A 22668-nucleotide genomic window follows, 5' to 3' on the forward strand; every position below is an offset into this window, starting at 1 on the left:
GAGCTTCTGCGTGACTGGAGTTAACAGGGGAAACATGAGTAAAACAAACGATTATCAGTTTAAACTAAAGGTTGGACTTGATATAGTGTTTCTCACAACTTATCAAAGATCCAGTGATCCATATATACTGACATGCAGCCAGGAATCATGTTTCCTGATATTTATATGAGCCTGATTTCAACGCCGGGGAAATACAGTGGGGCAAAAAAGTATTTAGTCAGCCACAAATTGTGCAAGTTCTCCCACTTAAAAAGATGAGAGAGGCCTGTGATTTTTCTCATAGGTACACTTCAACTATGAAAGACAGAATGAGAAAAAAATCCAGAAAAACACATTGTCTGATTTTTAAATAATTTATTTGCAAATTATGGTGGAAAATAAGTATTTGGTCAATACCAAAAGTTAATCTCAATACTTTGTTATATACCCTTTGTTGGCAATGACAGAGGTCAAACGTTTTCTGTAAGTCTCCACAAGGTTTTTACACACTGTTGCTGGTAGTTTGGCCCATTCCTCCATGCAGATCTCCTCTAGAGCAGTGATGTTTTGGGGCTGTCGCTGGGCAACACGGATTTTCAACTCCCTCCAAAGATTTTCTATGGGGTTGAGATCTGGAGACTGGCTAGGCCACTCCAGGACCTTGAAATGCTTCTTACAAAGCCACTCCTTCGTTGCCCGGGTGGTGTGTTTGGGATCATTGTCATGCTGAAAGACCCAGCCACGTTTCATCTTCAATGCCCTTGCTGATGGAAGGAGGTTTTTACTCAAAATCTCACGATACATGGCCCCATACATTCTTTCCTTTACACAGTCGTCCTGGTCCCTTTGCAGAAAAACAGCCCAAACCATGATTGCTTACCTATTGCAGATTCAGTCTTCCCAGCCTGGTGCAGGTCTACAATTTTGTTTCTGGTGTCCTTTGACAGCTCTTTGGTCTTGGCCATAGTGGAGTTTGAGGTTTTGGACAGGTGTCTTTTATACTGATAACGAGTTCAAACTGGTGCCATTAATACAGGTAACGAGTGGAGGACAGAGGAGCCTCTTAAAGAAGAAGTTACAGGTGTTGAGAGCCTGAAACCTTGCTTTTTTGTAGATGACAAAATATTTATTTTTCACCACAATTTGCAAATAAATTCTTAAAAAATCAAACAAAGTGATTTTCTGGATTTTTTTTTCTCATTCTGTCTCTCATAGTTGAAGTGTACCTATGATGAAAATTACAGGCCTCTTTCATCTTTTTAAGTGGGAGAACTTGCACAATTGGTGGCTGACTAAATACTTTTTTGCCCCACAGTACATAAAGAAAATGTGCCTGTGAACACTTTATATAAATACAATATAGGAAGGTCCAGCCCTATAGTTTTGTCTGCGTTTATTTAAAAACATCCAACCATGCAGAATATAAGACAGTAGATAGACAGTCAATACAATGTATAACAATACAATATATAGGGTATTATTTTACCCCAAAATTCAACATATTGACACAAAATAACTGCAAATCCACGTCTCGCTGCCTGGAGATCAGTTGTTTCTGTGAATTGCATCGATCCATTTGTTTCTCTTCTCTGTAGCTTTTGGCAGTCTGTAAAAATATACCTCAGATATCTTGTCAAATCTGTTTGTACAGTCAATCTCAAAGCTCTTTCCCGTTTTAATTTGTTTTGTGTTTTTTTCGCAGCATTCACGCTGTAAACCAGGGGTCTCCAAACTCGGTCCTGGAGGGCTGTCCTGCAGAGTTTAGCTCCAACCCCAATGAAACACACCTGAACCAGCTAATCAGGGTCTAACTAGGGCCTTGTAAGACACCGATTAGCTGGTTCAGGTGTGTTTATTTGGGGTTGGAGCTAAACTCTGCAGGACAGTGGCCGTCTAGGACCGAGTTTGGAGACCCCTGCTGTAAACCAATGCTTTTTGTCACTCAGTGGGCGTAACCACATGTAACCCCTCCTGTTCAAACCGCCCCGCTCCAAGCAGGACTCAAACCTGGGTCCGCCGGGATGAGAGTCAGACGCTCTGACAAGGAGGCTAAAGGCTGCAACCCTTAGAGTCAGTCGCTAGAGCGTCTCTTGAGATCAGGGGAGTGAGGTTCACTCACACGGTCACTCCGGCTGATGGTGACGTCACACACACCCTCTATTCTGTTACTCAGACACACATAGAGAACATTTAATGCTAAAGTTTTTTTTTCTTCCAAGTACATTTTCTTCAGGACAACTTTACATCATGCATTTTGTTGATTTGCCAACATGTAAAACTACTGTCTATTATTCAAAAATGACCAGTTACAACATCTCCCCCACAAATAATGAGCCCCGTTCCATGGATATAGGTTGTCATTTTGGTTCCTTTAAATATCCACCGTCCTATGCATTGACTTGTTTGGTCTTTTGTGTGACTCTGTAAACGTCTCAATTCTTTCTGAAGGCTGTGGGGAATTTTACCTTTTTACCATTTAAAACCGCACTTCTAATAAAAGACTGAAATCATTTAGCTGAGTGAAAAAAATACTGCATTTGTGCTGAGCTTGGACTTTCAAATGTACAAATATATTGAATTAAGGAAGCGGGATGTTTGTGGGATGATGGTCAATTACTACAGAAAAGTATTTTACCTCATTCCTGGAGTTAGAAGAAAATGAAATAAACATTCAAACACTCTCAAAAGTGCAGCCAAAGGCTTGTTCGTCAAACGTGTTCTCAGGAGACTAGTGAGATTAAATTGTTCACTGACATTCGTTACACATCCAGTCGTTCATCTTCAACGTCACGATCAAGAAACACTGGAACAACTTTCATAATACACACAATACAAATGTGTGAACCAGAAAGGACCCGTTTACATGGAGCAAACTCCACTCAGAAGAAATCATCCACGCAGAAAGACTTTAAAAAGACCTTAAAAAGGACAATTTAAATAACATTACAGATCTAATAAGACATTTTTAAACGTTTAAATTCATGAAAATACAAGTTTCCAATTTTTCTGCAAGGTTTTCTTGAATTGTTAGTGCCTTTAAAAAAAGACAAAATGTATTACAGGGTCATATAATTAGAATATCATCAAACGTTTATTTATTTCACTAATTCCATTCAAAAGTGAAACTTGTATATTATATTCATTCATTACACACAGACTGATATTTTACAAATGTTTATTGCTTTTAATTTTGATGATTATAACTGACAACAAAGGAAAATCCCAAATTCAGTATCTCAGAAAATTTGAATATTGTGAAAAGGTTCAATATTGAAGACACCTGGTGCCACACTCTAATCAGCTAATTAACTCAAAACACCTGCAAAGACCTTTAAATGGTCTCTCAGTCTAGTTCTGTAGGCTACACAATCATGGGGAAGACTGCTGACTTGACAGTTGTCCAAAAGACGACCATTGACACCTTGCACAAGGAGGGCAAGACACAAAAGGTCATTGCAAAAGAGGCTGGCTGTTCACAGAGCTCTGTGTCCAAGCACATTAATAGAGAGGCGAAGGGAAGGAAAAGATGTGGTGGAAAAAAGTGTAAAAGCAATAGGGATAACCGCACCCTGGAGAGGATTGTGAAACAAAACCCATTCAAAATATGTGGGGGAGATTCACAAAGAGTGGACTGCAGCTGGAGTCAGTGCTTCAAGAACCACTACGCACAGACGTATGCAAGACATGGGTTTCAGCTGTCGCACTCCTTGTGTCAAGCCACTCTTGAACAAAGGACAGCGTCAGAAGCGTCTCACCTGGGCTAAAGACAAAAAGGACTGGACTGCAGCTGAGTGGTCCAAAGTTATGTTCTCTGATTAAAGTAAATTTTGCATTTCCTTTGGAGATCAGGGTCCCAGAGTCTGGAGGAAGAGAGGAGAGGCACGCAATCCACGTCGTTTGAGGTCCAGTGTAAAGTTTCCACAGTCAGTGATGGTTTGGGGTGCCATGTCATCTGCTGCTGTTGGTCCACTGTGTTTTCTGAGGTCCAAGGTCAAGGCAGCCGTATACCAGGAAGTTTTAGAGCACTTCATGCTTCCTGCTGCTGACCAACTTTATGGAGATGCAGATTTCATTTTACAACAGGACTTGTACCTGCACACAGTGCCAAAGCAAACAGAACCTGGTTTAAGGACCATGGTATCCCTGTTCTTAATTGGCCAGCAAACTCGCCTGAAAATAGAAAATCTATGGGGTATTGTGAAGAGGAAGATGCGATATGCCAGACCCAACAATGCAGAAGAGCTGAAGGCCTCTATCAGAGCAACCTGGGCTCTCATAACACCTGAGCAGTGCCACAGACTGATCGACTCCATGCCACGCCGCATTGCTGCAGTAATTCAGCCAAAAGGAGCTCCAACTCAGTATTGAGTGCTGGACATGCTCATACTTTTCATGTTCATACTTTTCAGTTGGCCAAGATTTCTAAAAAGCCTTTCTTTGTATTGGTCTTAAGTAATATTCTAATTTTCTGAGATACTGAATTTGGGATTTTCCTTAGCTGTCAGTTAAAATCCTCAAAATTAAAAGAAATAAACATTTGAAATATATAAGTCTGTGTGTAATGAATGAATATAATATACAAGTTTCACTTTTTGAATGGAATTGGTGAAATAAATAAACTTTTTGATGATATTCTAATTATATGACCAGTACCTGTACTCTAAATGTAAAATGTCTGTGGAGGAGCTCTGACCTCATATGTGCTGCCATTTGAAAGCTTAGAGTCTCTACTTTCTGGAGATATGCATCACTTGTTTTACACAAAGTAACTTATTTACACTAAATTACTCTGGTACCATTTCCGCCTGGATTTGGCCGACCCAGATTTAAAAGCTTCCCATACAAACATACAGTGTGTCTAAATACACAATACTGGTGTCATTTTACAGGAAACCCTTTGAAGTTTCATAAAACACTGCTAAAAGTGATAGCATCCCTTCAGATCCATTTGAATAAATCTTGCATTCATGATCCAGACAAAAATCTGTTTTCCAGTATTTTCTGGAATCTAGTGGAAACAGCTCAAACTGTCTGCAGGGTGCTAGAGCACACAGGGCCTGAGATATACACTATACACTTTCAAAACTGAATTTATAACCAAAAAATCAAAAAGCGTCTCTTTTTGAGGGGATATTACAGCTCAGACAACATATACTTACATGTGTATCACTTTTAGCAGTGTTTAATGAAACTTCAGAGGGTTTCCTGTAAAATGACACATTGTGTATTTAGAGACACTGTATGTGTGTATTGGAAGCTTTTCATTCTGGGTCGGCCAAATCCAGGCGGAAATCCCAAAAATTGTCCCAGAGCCTAAGAGTTTAAAAAACCAGTACAGCACACAAAATGAGTCCAAATCAAAGTTTTATTGGAAGAAAAAAGGCCACAAGCACAAGCTCCCTAACAAGGAGGCTAAAGGCTGCAACCCCTAGTGTCAGTCGCTAGAGCGTCTCTTGAGATCAGAGGAGTGAGGTTTACTCGCACAGCGTCTACTAGCTGGCCTCCGTTACACACGGTCACGACGGCTGATGGGGACGTCACACACACTCTCTATTCTGTTACTCAGACACACAGAGTATTGTTAGCTTTACTTAGGTGTTTATTCTGTCAAATTAACATTGCTGAGTGAAACAAACAAACTGGGCGGTGGATCTGTAGTTCCCAGCATGCTTTGCAAGGGACTGCATCAGGAGAGTAAATTTAGTGATTAAAGTGTTATTTTATGTGTTTTTCAGTAAAGGGAAAGATGTTGTTAGTTTATGTTAGTGTTTAATTTTCAGTTATGTTGGACATTTAGTGGAGTTTCTGTGATTCTGTGGCATATACACACATTTATTGGATGGAATTCCTGCCCTCAATTACATTAAGTTTTCCAATTAGTTATTTTAGCAATTTGTTTCTAAAAATAAGCTTGTTGTTACTTAATAGTTTTCCACCTAATAAGGTAAATTTAATTGATAAATGTGTTCACCTTACATAATAAACTTTTATAAATGTAACATTACATTATTAAGAAAACTGCACATATACATATTATGTAACAGTTACAAATTCAAATGGTTTGTATTTACTCAAAGAAATTGTGTCAGCTTTACTTGACTTTCTTTTGTTCATATTTGTAAAAATGACTCTATAGTTGCGTGGAACCACTTGACGCTGCTTTTTAAAGTAAATTTAACAAATCATTGATTTTTTTGTGGGGGATTCGAGTCACATGACTTGTACAATTAAAAGGGATAGTTCACCCGAAAATGAAAATGATCCCATAATGTACTCCCCCTCAAGCCTTCCTAGTTCTATATGACATTCTTCTTTTAGACAAATACAACCCGAGTTATATTAAAAATTGTCCTGGCTCTTCCAAGCTTTATAATGGCAGTGAATGGCAGCCCAAAATTTGAAGACCAAAAAGTGCATCCATCCATTATAAAAGTGCTCCACACGGCTCCAGGGGTTAATAAAGGCCTTCTGAAGCGTATCGATGGGTTTGTGGAAGACAAATATCCATATTTAACACGTTATAAAGTAAAATATCTAGCTTCTGGCGGACTGCCTTACGTATTTTCCGTAAATTGAATATTTGTTAAGTTCTGAGCTGTTCCTAATCACTTCTAAGAGAGGGAATGGAATATATTGCACATGTTGCTTGCCAATAAATAAAGCATTGTCAATTTAAAATATTCTTATCTCTTAATTTTAACATAAATTGTTGTTTATAATAGGTAAATAACCCCCGTGGGTCTATTTGAATCCTTCTATTAATCGTGTCTTATTATTTATTTTATATGATCAGTATCGGACGATTCTGCTTTCAGTGATCGGCCCCAAAAATCCTGAATGGAGCTCCCTTAAAAGTGAAGATTAAAATGAGCAGGATTTATTTAGTTTCAGGTTTCTTCTGAACATCATCCCTACTTTGGACTTCGTCCTGTACTCTGTTTGATCAGGACAAATGCAGTAAGTGTCATTATAGCAAAGCAAAAGCAATGGAACATTAATCTTGCACAACACTGTCCTGAGATGCTAAAATCTCTTCATGTGAACACAGAAATCCCTTAAAACCACACAATCATAGGATTAAACAACAGCAGCAAGCATTCCAAGAGCAAGGAAAATAAGTAAAATAATAATAAAAATGAATCAATTGACAACGGTTATGATTAAATGATTATACATGAATAAAGAAAACACAACACAGATGTATGGTGGCTCTCTTGAAGCAACACAAACAGTTTGCTATTAAGAATCCTTGGGTCCTTTACATATGAATCTCATTTTGACGGAGCAGTGGTTGTCATTAACATTCACATATTTTGTTATTTGTGCACAGTCCTCTCCTCCCCCTTGCTTATGTCCTTGCCACTCATCCGGCTGCCCAGGAGCCCAGTGTCTGTAACCAAAGCCAAAAAAATTATAATATTCCATCAGCATATAGAAAACTTTTCTGACATTCCATCTCAACTGATTAATTAATTTATTTCATGACCTACAAAAAACATGCACAGACAAATAATAAATAATAAATGCTTTATAAGTGCAGTTCATTATTAGTTCATGTTAACTAATGAACCTTATTGTAAAGTGTTACCATTAATTCAAATAAATGTAATCTTACGCACTACTTTCTCTGTGTCAGATTCAAAGCGTGCAGAATCAGAAAATAAACGTACAATAGTACAAATAGTACATTATCTTGAAGTAATTGTTTTCTATCCTACTTGTGTTTACAAAGGGCAATAATTGAGGGGGGGGGGGGGGGGGCAAATAACCACAAAGCCAAATTTGACGATATCCTGTGGAAGCTGTGGATAAAGGGATAATGGAAAATGAATTGGATATGGAGAAATGTGACTGTATATATCAACTCACACTTTGTCCATGGTGCAAGGAGTGTCATCCACCCATCTCCACTGGCCTGTGGTCTCATCCGTTAGACCGATCCAGAATTCAAATGGTTTGGCTAAAAGTGTAACAAATTCCTAGGAGGAGAGATTAAAAAAAATACTGAAAAACAGAATAAAAGGTATTAACCCTTTTATACACAGACACATCGTGATTTGGTATTTCCTGTATATGCACAATGGTTACTGTACATAACAACCCCATTTTTCTATTCATTGCACGATCCTAGTTGGACCTTAGAATTTTATATCAACTTAGCATTACAGCTGAGTGGCTCTGCTTTTATTGTGGGAGTAGCAGAAGAGGAACACGGCACTCCCCCGGCCATCATGGCCGCCATTTCAGAGTCTTCAGCCAAGAAGGCCCTGTCCATAGATGACTCCAGTCCCTGACCAGAGTCCCGAGATGGCTCCAGCTCCAGCCCCTGACCAGAGTCCAGAGTTGACTCCAATCCCTGTCCAGAGTCCCGAGATGGCTCCAGCCCCCCACCAGAGTCCAAGGATGACTCCAGTCCCTGTCCAGAGTCCAGGGATGACTCCAGTCCCTGTCCAGAGTCCAGAGATGACTCCAGTCCCTGTCCAGAGTCCAGAGATGACTCCAGTCCCTGTCCAGAGTCCAGAGATGACTTCAGTCCTTGTCCAGAGTCCATGGATGACTCCAGTCCCTTTCCAGAGTCCAGAGATGGCTCCAGTCCCTGTCCAGAGTCCAGAGATGACTTCAGTCCCTGTCCAGAGTCCAGAGATGACTTCAGTCCCTGTCCAGAGTCCAGAGAGGGCTCCAGCCCCTGACCAGAGTCCAGAGATGGCTCCAGCCCCTGACCAGAGTCCAGAGATGACTTCAGTCCCTGTCCAGAGTCCAGAGATGGCTCCAGCCCCCGACCAAAGTCCAGGGATGACTCCAGTCCCTTTCCAAAGTCCAGAGATGACTTCAGTCCCTGTCCAGAGTCCAGAGATGGCTCCAGTCCCTGTCCAGAGTCCAGAGATCGCTCCAGTCCTTGTCCAGAGTCCAGAGATGACTTCAGTCCCTGTCCAGAGTCCAGAGAGGGCTCCAGCCCCTGACCAGAGTCCAGAGAGGGCTCCAGCCCCTGACCAGAGTCCAGAGATGACTCCAGTCCCTGTCCAGAGTCCAGAGATGACTCCAGTCCCTGTCCAGAGTCCAGAGATGACTTCAGTCCCTGTCCAGAGTCCAGGGATGACTCCAGTCCCTTTCCAGAGTCCAGAGATGGCTCCAGTCCCTGTCCAGAGTCCAGAGATGACTTCAGTCCCTGTCCAGAGTCCAGAGATGACTTCAGTCCCTGTCCAGAGTCCAGAGATGACTTCAGTCCCTTTCCAGAGTCCAGAGATGACTTCAGTCCCTGTCCAGAGTCCAGAGATGACTTCAGCCCCTGACCAGAGTCTAGAGATGACTTCAGTCCCTGTCCAGAGTCCCGAGATGGCTCCAGCCCCTGACCAAAGTCCCGAGATGGCTCCAGTCCCTGACCAGAGTCCCGAGATGGCTCTAGCCCCTGACCAGAGTCCCGAGATGGTTCTAGCCCCTGACCAAAGTCCAGAGTTGACTCCAATCCCTGTCCAGAGTCCCGAGATGGCTCTAGCCCCTGACCAGAGTCCCGAGATGGCTCTAGCCCCAGACCAAAGTCCAGAGTTGACTCCAATCCCTGTCCAGAGTCCCTAGATGGCTCCAGTCCCTGACCAGAGTCCCGAGATGGCTCCAGCCACTGACCAGAGTCCCGAGATGGCTCCAGCCCCAGACCAGAGTCCCGAGATGGCTCCAGCCCCTGACCAGAGTCCCGAGATGGCTCCAGCCTCTGACCAGAGTCCCAAGATGGCTCCAGCCCCTGATCAGAGTCCAGAGATGGCTCCAGCCCCTGAAAGCCGTGGTTACACAACAGTTCTGTAGTGCAAGCCTTTTGAGAGTAGTCACACTCTTTGAAGACGCACACACTCTGGAGCTGTGAAAACAGCTGTTGTTGTCACACGTGACTGCGACCACCACTGCTCGTGCTGTCTTACCCGCACCAGACCGGAAAGAGCGTCCTCCAGAAGAGCAGACTCGTTCGTTAACAGTTGTTCGTAGACATGATTACAGCAAGGAACAGCAATCATTCGGCTCCGAAGCAGAAAGCAAAGATGCGGTGCATCCACTTCCTGATTTATACCCGCACGGCGGGGAGGAGAGTTGAACGCGTGAACCGCATGCCAATGTTCATTGGCTCGTTTAGTTTACACTCGAGGTAGATTGGTCTCTGAAAGCGATCCCCAATTTGTTGGTCAGTTCCAACGTACATCGAACATGACCGACTGTAAGGGAATACCAGGTGGTGTCTCACAGTGACCACTACACCTGAAGGGGGCAAGGAAAAGTGTGTGTGTGTGTGTGTGTGTGTGTGTCTGTTACTCACCCACTCCTCCTCAGAGTCCTCTTCAAATTTTAAGAGTAATGCACCCCTCTCTTCGCAGTAATCCTTTGCTTGGGTCCAGTTCAGTGCATTACTAGAGAACAGGTAACAGCTGTTGCTGAATGGGATCCATCCAGATTCAGAACAGCCTGGTGTAAGTAAGTCTATGTAAGAGGACAAGAATAAATTAACACTTAGTTCCCACCTTTACTCCACCTCTCTCTGAGACACTCGGTTAGTCAACTCCTCTTGTGATTCATGCAAGAAAGTAAGTCATTAATGGTTTGACGACACAACAGTAAGTCAAGGACGGCAGAATTTCATTTAGGTGAATCTCCCCATAAACCCTGGGCAGGGCTAGTTCCCTTTCAGTCGGTCACGTTCGACGTACGTCGGAACTGACCGACGAATTGGGATCTGTTTTCAGAGACCGACCTACTTCAAGTAATTAAAAACGAGCCAATAAACATTGGCATGCGATCACGCATTCCACGCACCGCCCCGCATTGCGGGTATAAATAAGGAAGTGGAAGTGCCGCATACCGCTTTCAACTTCGGAGCCGAGCATTTCAGACATTCTGGTGTTCCTACGAAGAGTTCAACTATCTACGAGCGGAGAGAGAAAAAATCCCTACCTGTTCCGGTCCAGTGTCGGTGTGACGGTGCCTTGCAGCGGTGGTCGCGAGACTCCAAGGAGAACAACAGCTGTTTCCACAGCTCGCTGGGCGTTTTCCCGTTGAGTGCTCACAGCGGGCTTGCACCTTTGAACCGCTGTGAGCCGCGGCCATTTCCCCTGTGTGCCTCGGCACTGTCGGAGCGGTTCTTTTCTTCTCTCACTAAAATAGCAACACGGTTTGACCCTGCATCTTTTTCAAGATGTCATTCAAACCGTGTGTCTCTGGATGCCGTCGGTTTCTGTCCCCAGTTGACGGACACGATCGCTGTCTCTCGTGTTTGGGCGTTCAGCACGCAGATGCGGCTTTCGTGGATGAGTCATGTTCGCACTGCGCGAACATGACCATCGCAGTGCTACGGTCTAGGCTCCAGTACCTCAAAAGGGGTGGAGTCCCATTGCGCATCCCCCGATCTAGTGGTCCTCCCGCTGCAAAGCAGAGGGCTGCTACTTTGGCTGATGCCTTTGGTGGAGATCTGAGGGTGACGGTCAGGGCACCCCCGCCCAGTCAACAGGCTGCTCGGGCCCCTCCCCCCTCCCCCCTCCGCTGCGCCGGCGCAGTTCCCGGAAGATCGCGGTGGTCCTTCCCATGGGGGGGCCGCCCGTTTCTTTCGGGGCTCCTGCTGAGGACATGTTATCGATAGCTGCATCGGGGGACGAGCTAATGGACTCTGGAGATGAAGATTCGGCTGCGTTGCCCCCTTCAGGTGTGGCACCGTTGCCCGAGTCTGATCCAGAGCTCACGGCTATGCTTTCTCGGGCCGCCGCGAGTGTCGGGCTCGAGTGGAACCCTCCACCGTGTCCCGAACCCTCGCGGCTGGACGATTGGTATCTCGGGACGGCCCGTGCTGGTTCTCAGCGCCCCGCCCCAGTGCCTTTCTTTCTGGAAGTGCATCAGGAGCTCACGAAGTCGTGGACGGCGCCCTACAGCGTTCGTTCACGATCAGCGAGTTCCTCCGTCCTCACTACCCTTGATGGAGGCGCGGCTAAGGGTTACGTGGAGGTCCCTCCAGTGGAACGGTCGGTTGCGATGCAACTGTGTCCTAAGACCGGCTCCGACTGGTGGGGCCATCCGCGTCTCCCCTCCCGGGCGTGTAGGTTCTCGTCCAGCCTAACGGGCAAGACCTACACAGCCTGTGGCGTCTTCTCTGCATGCCATGGCGCTCCTGCAGGTCTACCAGGCCAAAGTGCTCAAGGAATTGCACGAGGGTAGTTCCGACCCAGGGGTTATGCAGGAACTGCGTACCGCAACGGACCTCGCCCTCTGGGCGACGAAAGTTGCCGCACGCACCCTGGGCCGGGCGATGTCCACTCTGGTGGTCCAGGAATACCACCTATGGCTGAACCTGGCGGATATGCGTGAGACCGACAAGGTGCGGTTCCTCAACGCCCCTGTATGCCAGGCCGGCCTCTCTCGCGACACCATCGAGAGCTTCGCCCAGCAGTTCTCGGTGGCACAGAAGCAGACGGAGGCCATCAAGAACATCCTGCCCCGGCGACCTGCTGCTGCCTCCACCCAGTCGCCGGCTGCACCTCCGCCTACTCATCGCCGAGGGCGTCCCCCTGCTGCCGCCTCCACCCCTGCTAAACCCAAGCAGCAGCCTTCACCATCGGGGAAGCAGGGTGCCGGCCGTAAGGGTGCCGCCCAACCCGTGTCGGGGCCGGCTAAGTCGGCAGGCAAGCGCAAGGGCAAGCGGCCTGACACGGGGAGCCCAGGGACGCTCCAGGGGCGGTGGTGTCCGCATCCCCCAGCACCCCCCCCATCCCCCCCCCCCGAGGGGGACCGGTACACAGAACATCCTGCCGCAGGCTGCTGGACCCCCACATTCTCAATAAAAGAGCAGTTTCCTCCCTCCCTGAGCCCCGAGAGGGACAGGTTGGCAGTGCGCGACGCCCCCGGGCCTTGCCACTCCTTTCCTTCCCTCTCACCCCTCGCCAGGGGGCAGCAGAGTGGGCACCGAGGACGCCCCCGGGCCTTCTCACCCACTCTCTGCCCCACCTGGTGTATTCAGACAACACTCCGGGCCGCCTCCGGGCCTCCCGAGTCGGGTCTGAATACTCCACCTCGCTGCCTCACCCCGGGTACGTCTGTGGTGCCGTTGATCCCGCTAGTTCGGTCTCTGGGGGCCTGGCAAGAAAGGGGGTGGGTTAAGGCCAATCTTGGACCTGCGCATTCTGAATCGGGCCCTGCACAAGCTTCCGTTCAAAATGTTAACACAGAAACGCATTTTCCAATGCATCCGTCCCCAAGATTGGTTCGCAGCGATCGACCTGAAGGACGCGTACTTTCATGTCTCTATCCTTCCTCGACACAGACCGTTCCTGCGCTTTGCGTTCGAGGGGAGGGCATATCAGTACAAAGTCTTGCCCTTCGGGCTGTCCCTGTCGCCTCGCGTCTTCACGAAGGTCGTCGAGGCAGCCATTGTTCCGCTCAGAGAACGCGCCGTTCGCTTACTCAACTATCTCGACGACTGGCTCATTCTCGCCCAGTCTCGGGAGCAGTTGTGCGAACACAGGGACATGGTGCTCAGTCACCTCAGCCTGTTGGGACTTCGGGTCAACCGGGAGAAGAGCAAACTCTGCCCCGCGCAGAGGATCTCTTATCTCGGTCTGGAGCTGGATTCGGTCAGCCGGACAGCGCGCCTCACTCCAGAGCGCGTCCGGTCAGTGTTAAACTGCTTGAATACGTTCAAAGGCAGGACAGCGGTCCCACTGAAATTATTTCAGAGGCTCCTGGGGCATATGGCATCTGCAGCCGCGGTAACGCCGCTCGGAAGAGACCGCTTCAACGCTGGTTGCACGACCGAGTCCCGAGATGGGCGTGGCAGAGCGGTCAGTACCGGATCCTAGTTACTCCTTACTGTCGCCAAACCTTCAGTCCGTGGTCAGACCTCTCGTTTCTCCGGGCCGGAGTGTCCCTAGAACAAGTGTCGAGGCATGCTGTGGTCTTCACGGATGCCTCATCCACGGGCTGGGGGGCCACGTACAACTGGCACGCAGCTTCGGGTCTGTGGACGGGGCCCCAACTGCGTTGGCATATCAATTGCCTAGAGTTACTGGCGGTACGTCTTGCCCTGGCCGGTTCAAGAAACCGCTTCGGGGCAAGCACGTACTGATCCGTTCGGACAGCACTGCGGCCGTTGCGTACATCAACCGTCAGGGTGGTCTACGTTCCCGTTGCATGCTCCGGCTCGCCCGCCATCTCCTCCTGTGGAGTCAGAAGTTTGTGACGTCACTTCGTGCCATTCACATCCCAGGTGCGCTGAACCAGACAGCCGACGAGCTCTCTCGCCAGTCGACACCTCCGGGCGAATGGCGACTCCACCCCCGAAGCGTCCAGCTGATATGGGACCACTTCGGAGTTGCACAGGTAGACCTGTTCGCTTCTCTGGACTCGACCCATTGCCAGTGGTACTACTCCCTGACCGGAGGTACCTTAGGCATTGATGCACTGGCGCACAGCTGGCCCCGGGACCTACGCAAGTATGCGTTCCCCCCAGTGAGCCTTCTCGCACAGACACTGTGCAAGGTCAGGGAGGACGAGGAGCAGGTCTTGTTAGTTGCGCCCTACTGGCCCAACCGGACCTGGTTTCCAGAACTCACACTCCTCGCGACAGCCCCTCCCTGGCCGATCCCCCTGAGGAAGGACCTGCTTTCTCAGGGGCACTCTATGGCACCCGCGTCCAGTCCTCTGGAATCTCCATGTCTGGTCCCTGGACGGGACGCGGAGGTTCTAGGTGGCCTACCACAAGCAGTGGTAGACACCATCGCTTCAGCTAGAGCCCCCTCTACGAGGCGCCTCTACTCTCTGAAGTGGAACCTGTTCGTCGAGTGGTGCTCTTCCCGCCGGGAAGACCCCCGAAAGTGTTCGATTAACGTTGTGCTTTCCTTCCTGCAGGATGGGTTGGATCGAAGGCTGTCTCCCTCCACCCTCAAAGTGTACGTCGCAGCAATAGCGGCGTATCACGATGCAGTAGATGGTAAATCCTTAGGTAACCACGACTTAATCGTCAGGTTCCTCAGAGGTGCGAGGAGACTAAATTCTCCTCGTTCCACCTCGATACCCTCTTGGGACTTAGCCCTGGTGCTCAGAGCACTTCAGGGTCCCCCATTTGAGCCTTTGCAGTCTGTTGAGCTAAAAATCCTGTCCATGAAGACAGTTCTCCTGATTGCATTGGCTTCAATCAAGAGGGTAGGGGACCTGCATGCACTCTCGGTCGACGAATCGTGCCTAGAATTTGGGCCGGCCAACTCTCACGTTGTCCTGAGTCCCCGGCCTGGATACGTGCCCAAGGTTCCTACCACTCCCTTTCGGGACCAGGTGGTGAACCTGCAAGCGCTGCCTTCGGAGGAGGCAGACCCAGCCCTAGCTTTGTTATGTCCCGTCCGCGCTCTTCGCGCGTACGTTGACCGGACTCAGAGCTTCAGATCCTCACAGCAGCTCTTCATCTGTTACGGAGGCCAGCAGAAGGGAAAGGCTGTCTCCAAGCAGAGGTTGGCCCACTGGATAGTGGATGCCATTGTCTTGGCTTACCGGTCCCAAGACGTACCTTGCCCGTTCGGGTTGCGAGCACACTCAACAAGGAGTGTTGCTTCTTCCTGGGCGTTGGCTCAAGGCGCCTCGCTGACAGATATATGTAGAGCTGCGGGCTGGGCGACACCTAACACGTTCGCTAGATTTTATAGCCTCCGTGTAGAGCCGGTATCTTCCCGCATTCTCGCCCCCAGTGGCCAGCAGCGCTAAGTACCCGTTCTAAGTGTCGGCTTGCATACGCCACTCCCGCCCTCTGGGCCGGATACGTGCGTCTATTTGCTCCAGTCGTGTTCCCCGAAAATCGGCTAACCCTGTGAGTTCCTCCGTCACCCCTCCGGTGTCAGACGTGGCGGCCGTCTGATGCCAGGCCTGCACCCGTATGCTTGTGGAACGTGTGTGTAGGCTGGGTTCCATATGTTGCGGTCCCCTCTAGGCTACCCCATATGTGTATTTTCCACGGTACCAGCTACCCTACTCGGCTAGCCCCGTGTCTTTCCCTCGACAGAGCTTCCTCTGTCGTCTCTGGCTGTGTTCTTCCCCCCCTGGAACCAGATTGGGTCCACCCCAGAGACTGCCATTTGTTGCACTACCCTGTTAGGTAAGTCCTTATGTGTATTCCACCTCTCCTTCCATTGAAGGATGTGGTCCGCAGCGTACCATCTCCCGAGACGGGCACGCTTTCCCAGCGTTATCCAATAGTCACGCTGAGTGGGTCTTGCAGGAACAGCAGTGACTGTCCTTCCCTGCCCGGAGCCCTGACTCCCACTCTAACATAGGAGTGGTCCAGCGAGCTCAGGCAGGATGCTGGAAGGGCCAGCCTCCTGGCGTGTTGGTAGGGATCCCAATTCGTCGGTCAGTTCCGACGTACGTCGAACGTGACCGACTGAAAGGGAACGTCTCGGTTACGTATGTAACCCTCGTTCCCTGAAGGAGGGAACGGAGACGTACGTCCCGTCGCCAGGTGCTGTGCTTCAGCTGAAGGCCCGAGCCACTTATCTCGGCTCCTCAGTTGAAAACGGTATGCGGCACTTCCACTTCCTTATTTATACCCGCAACGCGGGGCGGTGCGTGGAATGCGTGATCGCATGCCAATGTTTATTGGCTCGTTTTTAATTACTCGAAGTAGGTCGGTCTCTGAAAACAGATCCCAATTCGTCGGTCAGTTCTGACGTACGTCTCCGTTCCCTCCTTCAGGGAACGAGGGTTACATACGTAACCGAGACGTTTTCTCTGTGGGGAGGTTTAGTTGATATTTCACTGTACTGATGTTGTATGTTTTTAATATCGTCTGAATCAAATACGTCCAAGTTTTTCCTCACCCAACCTCAGCAAATCACGTTTATCTCATGCAGATTAAAGTAATTTAAAGGGTTAGTTCACCCAAAAATGAAAATCCTGTCATTAATTCCTCACCCTCATGTTGTTCCAAACCCATAAGACCTTCATTCATCACTGTTTACACTACATCAACAGCGTAAGAGTAACACAGATGAGAAGAATTTGTTGAAATAAAGTATTTTTGTTTCGTTTTTTTTTCATCAAAAATATCTTCACTTGTGTTCTGAAGGTGAATGAAAGTCTTACAGGTTTGGAACAACATGAGGGTGAGCAATTAATGACAAAATTTAAATTTTTTGAGTCAACTGTCCCTTGAATCCTGCTCAGAATGTCTATGATTGTTGTATATAATTTTTTTCACAGTGATTCTCGTTTATTTTGACCTTCATCATTGCACTGCCTGGTGCACCATTACGGGTTTAGAGGTTTGTGCCAACAAAACAAACAGTGGTTATTTAAAATAACGACATTAAAACAGGAACTACATATCTAAGCACAATATTGCACATTGAATTTAGAGTTTACTCACTGGTTAATGAGAGTTTATAAGACAATGCTTGAACAAATGATCTCAGTTCCTCCACTGAACTCTTCATCTCCGTCTGTGAACTGGACATTTTCTCTTTAGCCGGAGACAAAAGCCAAACAATATAAGAAAATCACAATTTTGAAGAACATGATATATTAAGTTTCTAAAAGGAAAATCTATTAACATTTACAGTATATTTAAAATAATATTTGTGGGTTTTTTTTAGGTTGCTGTCTTACCCAAGCTACGTTGCGTAAGTAGAGAAAAATGAAAAGAACTGCCCATTGTTCTAGACCCAAGAGTTGATACTGCCACACTCAAAGTGTGCATCAAGTGCTCTGTAGGAGAAATAGAAATATACAGCTTCAAACACTTGATATATTGTCGTAATTTGAGGATTATTTAATGCTGAAAGTATGTCCAGTGCTCACCCAGGTTTTCCTCTTGTTTGGTTTCGAGTGACTTCAGTGACGAGCCAAGATCAGTCATCGAGGTCTCAATACTAGACAACTTCTTTTCATGCATTTCTTTTGGAGAGTGAAAGGGACACATAATAAGGAATTGAGCAGACATTAGTAATGTAACATTTGTTCATGGAGGACATTTGAAGGACATTTATGTTTAAACTGTTCTAAAAAGTTTAATCATTATCCTCATGATACTTCAATGCAAAGTGTTTTTCTCCATAAATGGCCTTGGGATCTCTAACAAAAATAAACAACAGAGTACTAACCATTGGTCATTGGGTTACTTGATCCAGACGTGTTCAAAAATGAGCTCAGATTGGACACCAAATTCTGCAGCTCAGAAACCATCTTTTCTAGGTCTGTACCCGTCAAAGAAAAACAGTCGTTAATTAAAAGTCCATTATCAAAACTGATCTATGACAATGATGATGAAGTTCTCACCTTTGCTCTGAAAATCAGAAGTGTGGCTGTTCGTCCAACTCTCCAACATTGAGAACTTTCTTTCTTGATGCGAAACTTCGAACCGAAACAAACAGAAAGACAAGCAAACTTTTCCAGCTTCTCTGCAAATATTTTTAATATTCAAATGAAAATTCAATATTTTATTAAAGCTCAGTTCAGTGATAAGAGCAAAGCCGTTCGGTTCATATGACAATTAGTAAATTTTGTATCATGTTGACATTATTTAGATTATGTCATTATTTAGACACAGACAGGGTTTAGATTAAGCCTTAGTTCAATTAGGACATTTAAGCTTTTATAAACATGCCTTAGAGAATAACATTACTGATGAGACAAAACTATGGCAGTGACATATTATAAGATATGCCTTCAGTTAAAACAGCTCAAACATGCATTTTAGTCTTAACTTTAGGCTTAAGCCTTGTCTGTGAACCCGGGGGTTAAAACACAAAGCCGTTGCAGTCACACCACTGCAAAATTAAAGTATAGTAGCAATACACTAAAGACAGTATTTCATTTAAAACACTCACAGATGACAGAAGTCATGATGAAAATAATCATGCAGACGGTTCCTAGAAGCACAAAGATGCCAGTTTGTCTGCTACACGGACGGCCTGCAGAAAACAGACAGAATCCTTGATTCATTTCTATTCTTTATATCAACAATAAAATGTCGAAATGTAAAAATTTAATTTTGCAATGCCATGCTTTAGTTATTTTTGCCACATTGAGATCATTCATGTCTGTAGCAAAATGGCACCGGAACAAGTGACATGCCCAAGTTTATACTTAGAAGTTTGAGCAGTGCAAAATATTAATAACCATAATCAGCATGAACATGATTCATTGTTGAAGCTCGCTGGTTAAAAATCTGACACGTTATCCCATCTCGACCCCTGAGGAAGAAACATTCTCAGCATTATAATCACATTTCATTTATAAAAGAGGCTTTTGAAATACTGATAAAAAAGTTTGTCAAGACATTAAAATAAATGTAATTGCAGGACTTCTCACGCCATAAAAGCCAAATTAGTTTAACGCTTTAAGATTGAATTCAGTTGGAGAAACTCTCATTCATTCTTTATTTTTAGGTTAAAAAACACATCCAGACAGAAAAACACAATCAAGAATCACAACAGCAATTTACCAAAGGAGAAAACACATCATCTGTTAAAAGTAACTGAAACTCATTTAGCGAAGGAAGCAAAGTCAGCTTTAAGATCTTTTGTAAATTATTTAAAGCCTCTTTTTCCTAGCTCTGTTCGAACCCGAGGAACTTTAAGGTGTAAAAAAATCATTTGAACGAAGATTGTAAAAACATACATTTATATTAGAAAAGCTGAGAGACAAGTAAGATGGAATTAAACCACAAATAGATTTATAAATGAAACAATACCAAATAAACTTCTTCGGTTATACAAAGATGGCAACTCAGCTTTATCATATAAAGTGCAACGATGTGCTCGATGGCTATAACCAGTAATAAAACGTAAAGCCCTGAGATATTGTAAATCTTCCAAACCTCTCCGAAATGACGTCTTTGGTTCACATTCCATCTCCATTTTAATATATTCTTCAGAATCCATTTTCTGAGATTGTAAAATGGGAGAAAATGTAACAGTCACTTGCTTCTTATAGTTGAAATTCAAAACGACACTTCCTTTATATCATGTTCCTTAAAAATATCACTTCCACTTTCTGAGGAACTGATATTTAGGGAATGTCTTCTGGGAAGGTTCTAGGTAAAGGGTATGCATTGACGTCACTGTCCCGCCGGATCACACCCCCTCAGCCGGACTGAGTGGCAGAAGAGCTTCTGCATGACTGGAGTTAACAGGGGAAACATGAGTAAAACAAGCGATTATCAGTTTAAACTAAAGGGTGGACTTGATATAGTGTTCCTCACAACTTATCAAAGATCCAGTGATCCATATATACTGACATGCAGCCAGTAATAATATTTCCTGACATTTATATGAGCCTGATTTCAACGCCGGGGAAATACAGTGGGGCAAAAAAGTATTTAGTCAGCCACAAATTGTGCAAGTTCTCCCACTTAAAAAGATGAGAGAGGCCTGTGATTTTTCTCATAGGTACACTTCAACTATGAAAGACAGAATGAGGAAAAAAATCCAGAAAAACATATTGTCTGATTTTTAAAGAATTTATTTTAAAATTATGGTGGAAAATAAGTATTTAGTCAATAACAAAAGCTTATTTCAATACTTTGTTATATACCCTTTGTTGGCAATGACAGAGGTCAAACGTTTTCTGTAAGTCTCCACAAGGTTTTTACACACTGTTGCTGTTAGTTTGGCCCATTCCTCCATGCAGATCTCCTCTAGAGCAGTGGTTCTCAAACTTTTTATACCAAGTACCACCTCAGAAAATATTTGGCTCTCCAAGTGCCACCATAATGACCAACTTTAAAATACAGTAGTGTAGTAGGCCTAACTATCCAGCTACAGCTCGTTCAAAAACTAGGCAATTTATTCCTAATAGGAATATTTATTGCTGTCAGCCACTTTAACATTGTAAATACACAGTACATTAACACTGCACTGTGCTTACATACAGGTAAATAAAATAATTAAATAATGATTCAATTAAAATGTGTTGTAAAGTTAAATTAAAACTGTACAGTACATAAATGTAAAACAAAACATTTACTAAAATAAAGATTAAATTAAAATGTATGTGTTTTAACATTCATTTATTTAGTGATACTAGTACCACACTTTGAGAACCACTGCTCTAGAGCAGTGATGTTTTGGGGCTGTCGCTGGGCAACACGGATTTTCAACTCCCTCCAAAGATTTTCTATGGGTTTGAGATCTGGAGACTGGCTAGGCCACTCCAGGACCTTGAAATGCTTCTTACAAAGCCACTCCTTCGAAAGACCCAGCCACGTTTCATCTTCAATGCCCTTGCTGATGGAAGGAGGTTTTTACTCAAAATCTCATGATACATGGCCCCATACATTCTTTCCTTTACACAGTCGTCCTGGTCCCTTTGCAGAAAAACAGCCCCAAAGCATGATGTTTCCACCCCCATGCTTCACAGTAGGTATGGTGTTCTTTGGATGCAACTCAGGATTCTTTCTCCTCCAAACACAGAGATTATCTGTGGTCTTGTATGTCTTCCATTTTCGAATAATCCAGCCCTATAGTTTTTGTCTGTGTTTATTTAAAAACATTCAACCATGCAGAACATAAGATTGTAGATATTTAATTAATGAGATGTCAATACAATGTATAACAATACAATATATAGGGTATAATTTTACCCCAAAATTCAACCTATTGACACAAAATAACTGCAAATCCACGTCTCGCGGCCTGGAGTTCGGTTGTTTCTGTGAATTGCATCGATCCATTTGTTTCTCTTCTCTGTAGCTTTCAGCAGTCTGTAAAAATATACCTCAGATTTTTTTGTCAAATCTGTTTGTACAGTCAATCTCAAAGCTCTTTCCCGTTTTAATGTGTTTTTTTGTGTTTTTCGCGGCATTCACGCTGTAAACCAGGGGTCTCCAAACTCGGTCCTGGAGGGCTGTCCTGCAGAGTTTAGCTCCAACCCCAATGAAACACACCTGAACCAGCTAATCAGGGTCTAACTAGGGCCTTGACACCATTTGGGTTGGAGCTAAACTCTGCAGGACAGTGGCCGTCTAGGACCGAGTTTGGAGACCCCTGCTGTAAACCAATGCTTTTTGTCACTCAGTGGGCGTAACCACATGTAACCCCTCCTGTTCAAACTACCCCACTCCAAGCAGGACTCAAACCTGGGTCCGCCGGGATGAGAGTCAGACGCTCTGACAAGGAGGCTAAAGGCTGCAACCCTTAGTGTCAGTCGCTAGAGCGTCTCTTGAGATCAGGGGAGTGAGGTTTACTTGCATAGTGTCTACTAGCTGCCCTCCGTTACACACGGTCACTCCGGCTGATGGGGACGTCACACACACCCTCTATTCTGTTACTCAGACACACATAGAGAACATTTAATGCTAAAGTTTTTTTTTTTTTCCCATGTACATTTTCTTCAGGACAACTTTACATCATGTAAAACTACTGTTTATTTAAAAATTACCAGTAAATTACAAGACATCTCCCCCACAAATAATGAGCCCCGTTCCATGGATATGGGTTGTCATTTTGGTTCCTTTAAATATCCACCGTCCTATGCATTGACTTGTTTGGTCTTTTGTGTGACTCTGTAAACGTCTCAATTCTTTCTGAAGGCTGTGGGGAATTTTACCTTTTTACCATTTAAAACCGCACTTCTAATAAAAGACTAAAATCATTTAGCTGAGTGAACAAAATACTGAATTTGTGCTGAGCTTGGACTTTCAAATGTACAAATATATTAAATAAGGGAAGCGAGAGTAATTGATAT

At 45.3% G+C, this 22668-nt stretch overlaps 1 protein-coding gene across 2 annotated transcripts; it reads right to left on the bottom strand.

Annotated features, from left to right (window-relative positions):
• Positions 1-5327: 5327 nt before the first annotated feature.
• On the bottom strand, positions 5328-19966 carry asgr1c.2 (asialoglycoprotein receptor 1c, tandem duplicate 2). 2 transcript variants are annotated; one of them, XM_079813965.1, is made up of 11 exons: positions 19802-19963; positions 19102-19175; positions 18810-18893; positions 18259-18333; positions 18084-18176; positions 17782-17877; positions 17590-17688; positions 17351-17443; positions 10280-10440; positions 7849-7958; positions 5328-7369 (listed from the first exon to the last, which is right to left on the bottom strand). In XM_079813965.1, exons 2-11 carry the CDS (start codon positions 19124-19126, stop codon positions 7219-7221), a joined length of 987 nt encoding a protein of 328 aa, XP_079670091.1. In that variant the 5' UTR covers positions 19127-19175; positions 19802-19963; the 3' UTR covers positions 5328-7218. The 2 variants fall into 2 exon arrangements, with proteins under 2 accessions (XP_079670091.1, XP_079670090.1); XM_079813964.1 differs by lacking the exon at positions 19102-19175 and having other exon boundaries at positions 19802-19966.
• Positions 19967-22668: the final 2702 nt, after the last annotated feature.

This window comes from Gobio gobio, assembly GCF_949357685.1.
Source record: "Gobio gobio genome assembly, chromosome: 4".
Classification (NCBI taxonomy): Eukaryota; Metazoa; Chordata; class Actinopteri; order Cypriniformes; family Gobionidae; genus Gobio; species Gobio gobio.

Excerpts from the sequence above, each read along its gene's own strand:
- asgr1c.2 (XM_079813964.1), bottom strand. The coding sequence starts at position 19,865 with ATGGATTCTGAAGAATATATTAAAATGGAGATGGAATGTGAACCAAAG. Across the intron at positions 17,878-18,083 it reads AAGTAACCCAATGACCAATG|AAATGCATGAAAAGAAGTTG; the intron begins GTTAGTACTCTG and ends ACTCTCCAAAAG. Across the intron at positions 10,441-17,350 it reads TTATAAACTCTCATTAACCA|ACTTACTTACACCAGGCTGT; the intron begins GTGAGTAAACTC and ends CCTCTTACATAG.